The sequence below is a fragment of the Limulus polyphemus genome, unplaced genomic scaffold (genome assembly GCF_000517525.1).
Source record: "Limulus polyphemus unplaced genomic scaffold, Limulus_polyphemus-2.1.2 Scaffold1230, whole genome shotgun sequence".
NCBI classification, from domain to species: Eukaryota; Metazoa; Arthropoda; class Merostomata; order Xiphosura; family Limulidae; genus Limulus; species Limulus polyphemus.
In genome coordinates, this window is record NW_013666840.1 from 8,411 (window position 1) to 14,936 (window position 6,526).

The 6,526-nt window shown below is 32.3% G+C and overlaps 1 protein-coding gene across 1 annotated transcript in view; it reads right to left on the bottom strand.

The window, feature by feature from the left end:
- The window catches only part of LOC106462704 (frequenin-1-like), a gene marked incomplete at its 3' end in the record, with an annotated part of 13,675 nt that extends 7,420 nt beyond the window's left edge, over positions 1–6,255 (bottom strand). The window contains exons 1-2 of the mRNA XM_022390026.1: positions 5,559–6,255; positions 190–214 (exon numbers count right to left, since the gene is read on the bottom strand). Of these exons, the coding sequence (XP_022245734.1) occupies positions 190–214; positions 5,559–5,622 (89 nt within the window). The remainder of the gene's footprint in view (positions 1–189; positions 215–5,558) is intronic.
- Between the last annotated feature and the right edge of the window lie 271 nt (positions 6,256–6,526).

Consider the following 6,526-nt stretch of genomic DNA (forward strand, 5'->3'; position numbering starts at 1 on the left):
GGCTGGTAATAATAACATTATAGTAGTTTTACTGGTATCGTACTTAACAGGCTGGTAATAATAACGTTATAGTAGTTTTACTGGTATCGTACTTAACAGGCTGGTAATAATAACGTTATAGTAGTTTTACTGGTATTGTACTTAACAGGCTGGTAATAATGACATTATAGTAGTTTTACTTATACTCACCATTGTCGAATTTCTTTCTCTGAAACTGAAAATAACAAAATGAACAGCTTTAAAAAAGAGAAAGAAAAACAAAACGCCTTAGATTAAAATCTTTATTGGACAGAAAACTATGATAAACAACATTTACTGTTTACTGTAGTGATTTCATTAAACAGTAACTGATTTCATTAAACAGTAAACATCGTTTATCATACCGATTTCATTAAACAGTAAACATCGTTTATCATAGTGATTTCATTAAACAGTAAACATCGTTTATCATAGTGATTTCATTAAACAGTAAACATCGTTTATCATAGTGATTTCATTAAACAGTAAACATCGTTTATCATAGTGATTTCATTAAACAGTAAACATCGTTTATCATACTGTTTGTTAATTACCTTTATACACTATTGATTAGAATCTCATATTTATTATATAGAGGTAAAGATAAGAGCTAAACACAAGTATGACGTTAATTTCTTTGTTTTTCTGTGTAGTAAATTTCAATTGAATATTAAAGTCTAGCGCAGACGACAAACAGAGGTTTTATTAGGAAACGGTTCAGTTTTATTGAAGATTTAGAAAAAAATAAAGTAATGTATTCTCGATGACATGATAGTGGAAGTAAGCTTTATCGTTATCAAGAAGTAATCACAACATCATTGTGATCGGTATCATCTACTGAATACGCGACAAGACAGCTTTGCTATATACTCTCCAGAACCAAATCCCTCGTGACCTGTAAAGCTTGTTTCCCAGATTGAGAGTACTTCTTAAATCATGCCATAACAAACCATAGTCTCCTGGTTTTAGTGAACTTTTTGACAAACACACTTTTTTTCCCCTTTAATCCATTCATCAAAGAAAGTCTTATTTCAAACAAACACGTTATGATGAAGTACACCCTTTATAGTTGGGGTGAGACAGTTCGTGATCAAGAGCCTTGCGCGTGCCGCTAATGAGAAAGTTGTACATCTCTGTATTTTCATTTAAAGGAGCCGATAAAATATAAAAACTGAATAAGGTGTAACTTTGCTGAAAACAGATCGTTGCTTTTGTTACAATATCCACTAGGCACACAGTTCGTGATAGAAACTATTTAAAAAGATATATATATCTATAACAGTAGGTATAACGTAGATATAGCATAGGGTATAATATGGTATAACAGTGTGTATAATGTACATATAACCTGGGTATAACGGTGATTAGGTATAAGGTGGGTATAACAGTAGGTATAACGTGGATATAACATAAGGTATAATATGGTATAACAGTGTGTATAATGCACATATAACCTGGGTATAACGGTGATTATAAGGTGGGTGTAACAGTAGGTATAACGTGGATATAACATAGAGTATAATATGGTATAACAGTGTGTATAATGTACATATAACCTGGGTATAACGGTGATTATAAGGTGGGTGTAACAGTAGGTATAACGTGGATATAACATAGGGTATAATATGGTATAACAGTAGGTATAATGTGGATATAACATAGGGTATAATATGGTATAACAGTGTGTATAATGTACATATAACCTGGGTATAACAGTGATTATAAGATGTGTATAACAGAAGGTATAACGTGGATATAACAGTAGGTATAATGTGGATATAACATAAGGTTAATATGGTATAACAGTGTGTATAATGTACATATAACCTGGGTATAACGGTGATTATAAGGTGGGTATAACAGTAGGTATAACGTGGATATAACATAGGGTATAATATGGTATAACAGTGTGTATAATGTACATATAACCTGGGTATAACGGTGGGTATAAGGTGGGTATAACAGTAGGTATAACGTGGATATAAGCATAGGGTATAATATGGTATAACAGTGTGTATAATGTACATATAACCTGGGTATAACGGTGATTATAAGGTGGGTGTAACAGTAGGTATAACGTGGATATAACATAGGGTATAATATGGTATAACAGTGTGTATAATGTACATATAACCTGGGTATAACGGTGATTATAAGGTGGGTGTAACAGTAGGTATAACGTGGATATAACATAGGGTATAATATGGTATAACAGTGTGTATAATGTACATATAACTTGGGTATAGCAGTGATTATAAGGTGGGTATAACAGTAGGTATAACGTGGATATAACAGTAGGTATAATGTGGATATAACATAGGGTATAATATGGTATAACAGTGTGTATAATGTACATATAACCTGGGTATAACAGTGATTATAAGGTGGGTGTAACAGTAGGTATAACGTGGATATAACATAGGGTATAATATGGTATAACAGTGTGTATAATGTACATATAACCTGGGTATAACAGTGATTATAAGGTGGGTGTAAGTGGATAACAGACACTAATCAACTGACTAGACAATAATCTACTGTGTAAAATAACACAATAACAACAGTTGAATAAATAACGTGTTACTAGTAAAGATAAAACAATTAATGTTGGATTAATTGAAGGTTGAATTATTAATAGTAAATATAATACAATTATGGTTGTATTAATAACAGATATAAGGCAATTTAAGACTGAATTAGTAGCAAAGAAACTATAATTAAGGTTGCATTAATAATGTCTATTATTTTTTCAAACATCACACACATAGAACCGCTCAGGAGTAATGAGGGGAGTTTTTCATCTCAGCTAGTTATAAACATTATCAATTTATTATATGTACTATCCATCTCCTTCAAGTCCCCAAGGTTTTCAAGACTACGAACTTTGATGACTTAGTGCTGTCTTATTTTTATTATGCGTCAAAACATGGTGAATTAACTCGAGAAAATATCCAATTAGTTTTTGATCCACTCAATGATGTTACTGGAAGTATTACCTCAACCTTCAATCAGCACTAACAGTTCGTTCAGCAACGAGGTATCACGACTTTTATTTCTTGTCAAAATGTAGTACCATCTATCTATCTCTTTATGCATTTTTACCTATCTATCGCTTTTCATCCTTCTGTCTATTTTGTTATCTGCTTCACTGTCTGTGTATCTAATTGATATCTGTCCGTCTATTGATCTATTTCTTATCTGTCTGTCTATCGATCTATTTTTTATCTATCTATCCATCGATTTACTTTGTATCTGTCTGTCTACTAATCTGTTTTTGTATATATCTGTTGTTTTAGGATGAGAAGATATTTGGATTGTAAAGTAATTAGAATTTTCAATTGACAGTATGCGAGAGTTGAGCCACTTTACAATGTAGATTAGAAACGCCGAGTTATCATTCACTTATGTAAATTAGCTGTGTTATGTTTGTCCAGTTGAAATAACATCAACGTATCTTAATTATCACTTCTCCACACATTCTCATCCTTTAGTTGTTCCATGTATAAACAACGAAAAAGAAATATAAAAGTGAGGACACGGTTTTAGTAACACTGTATGTTCGTACAGCTTCTAGCAATATAATATTGTTGCGTATAATTAATATACAATTGTAAAGTTAATAATATGAAATATAGACATATGACGAGTACGTTTAATATTTATAAGTTTATCGTTAGTATACAAAAATGATCGTCCAGAATTGTCATAGCAACGACTGTGGCATCTTTGAGTAGTCATCATAAAAATCACTGAAATATCTTTCAGAACTTGTCATAGCAACCACTGTTGTATCGTTCAACCTTTATCGTGAAAATCCCTATCGTATCTTCGAGAAGTCTTCATAACAGCCACTGTTGTATCTTTCAGTAGTTGTCATAACAACCACTGTTGTATCTTTCAGTAGTTTTCATATCAACCACTGTTGTATCTTTCAGTAGTTGTCATAACAATCACTGTTGTATCTTTCAGTAGTTTTCATAACAACCACTGTTGTATCTTTCAATAGTTGTCATAACAATCACTGTTGTATCTTTCAGTAGTTTTCATACCAACCACTGTTGTATCTTTCAATAGTTGTCATAACAATCACTGTTGTATCTTTCAGTAGGTGTCATAGCAACCACTGTTGTATCTTTCAGTAGTTTTCATACCAACCACTGTTGTATCTTTTAATAGTTGTCATAACAACCACTGTTGTATCTTTCAGTAGGTGTCATAACAATCACTGTTGTATCTTTCAGTAGTTTTCATATCAATCACTGTTGTATCTTTCAGTAGTTGTCATAACAATCACTGTTGTATCTTTCAGTAGTTTTCATACCAACCACTGTTGTATCTTTCAGTAGGTGTCATAACAATCACTGTTGTATCTTTCAGTAGTTTTCATATCAACCACTGTTGTATCTTTCAGTAGTTGTCATAACAATCACTGTTGTATCTTTCAGTAGTTTTCATACCAGCCACTGTTGTATCTTTCAGTAGGTGTCATAACAATCACTGTTGTATCTTTCAGTAGTTTTCATATCAACCACTGTTGTATCTTTCAGTAGTTGTCATAACAATCACTGTTGTATCTTTCAGTAGTTTTCATACCAACCACTGTTGTATCTTTCAATAGTTGTCATAGCAACCACTGTTGTATCTTTCAGTAGGTGTCATAACAATCACTGTTGTATCTTTCAGTAGTTGTCATAACAATCACTGTTGTATCTTTCAGTAGTTTTCATACCAACCACTGTTGTATCTTTCAGTAAGTGTCATAACAATCACTGTTGTATCTTTCAGTAGTTTTCATATCAACCACTGTTGTATCTTTCAGTAGTTGTCATAACAATCACTGTTGTATCTTTCAGTAGTTTTCATACAGATAGGTAGAGTATGTAATGTATACTGTATATAGATATAACACAGATAGGTAGAATATCTAATGGATACTGTATATAGATATAACACAGATAGGTAGAGTATCTAATGGATACTGTATATAGATATAACACAGATAGGTAGAGTATGTAATGAATACTGTATATATAGATATAACACAGATAGGTAGAGTATCTAATGGATACTGTATATAAATATAACACTCAGATAAAACGTGGTTGTGTATACAATATAAATAGTATCATTTAAGTAAGGTTTACCCTTATTGTTTCTTCACTGATATCTTCATTAACAATATTGGTTACAATGTTCAATATATCTAATTTTGTTATTTTTAACTTATTGATATTGTACTTTTATTGTTAAAATCGTTTTGCATTGTTAAATTAATTTATAGATTTAGGACTAACCTAAATCTCATAAGCTGACAGAACCTCGTGAGATATTATTGGGTTTAAGGCCGAAAATATCGTTAATAGATAAAAGTACCAGCTGATAAAACTATGCGATCTATTCTTTATAAGTAAGAATGTATATTTAATTATTAACGGGATGATTTTAATTTTAATGTAAGTAGGTAGCTTGATCTGATCAAACGCTAACAGTAATTAAAATATTAACAAAAATATGAAAGAATGTTATTGTGATCAACTTACAATACGTTTCTTTCACAAGCTTGGCGACTACGTCACTTTTAAGCGTACTCTGTTTCTTCCCCATCCTAAGTCTCTTGGTTTGTTTCAATACGCGTTCGACGTTTTACCTGTTCGCTCTCATACTTCTACGACTGTAGCTTTGACTCACTTCTATAGAAAAGTTCACTAGCGGTCGATTCGCCCTAGTCGTCTGAAGAGAGTAAACACCCTTCTTGTCCTTGCTAGAGTTTCTACCGCAGTGGGAAGAAACTCCACCCCTCGAGAATAAGGTCTTATTTCTATAAATTGTTTATGAGCAGTCTCTCCCTTCCAATGACACACACACACAAGCGCTAATTTTGTTGAACAAAACCAACAGATTGAAACGCGACATCTACCGTCAATGGTTCAAGAAAACCTCAGAGAATGCATAAAAACGTCAAAGGAATCAAATATCGATCGACGTGAGAAAGACATTGCTACAGGTGACTACCCACCGCGTAGAAAGACAACACGGCGACACAAGTAGAGGACTCGAAAGAGTTTATTATTGAAAATAGTCTTATAAATCCGAATCCACTTAGTTAAAGCTTTTGTATGTAGCGAATTATCAATTTTCAATATTTTTTTTAATGTCTAAACGTATACTTATCATTATCCTACTTCTACCTCACTCTAGTTAATCTTTCAATAATAACCGAGTCCGTTATTTGCAATAGCTCCATCCATAGTACTATACTAATCTCGTTCACAGAGGTATCTGTTGAAACGTAGAAGAAACATTAGCCTCGTTTACAGGGTTATTTATTTAAAAACCAAAGAACGCACTAATCTCGCTCGCAGAATTATTCATTTTAACACCAAAGAAAGCTGCAACCTAGCACTGAAGGTTAATATTAACCTTGTTAATAGCGGTTCTTATTTGAACACATAAGAACACACTAACCTCGTTCACATAAATCTTAATTTAAACAAGAACAAAGTAATTT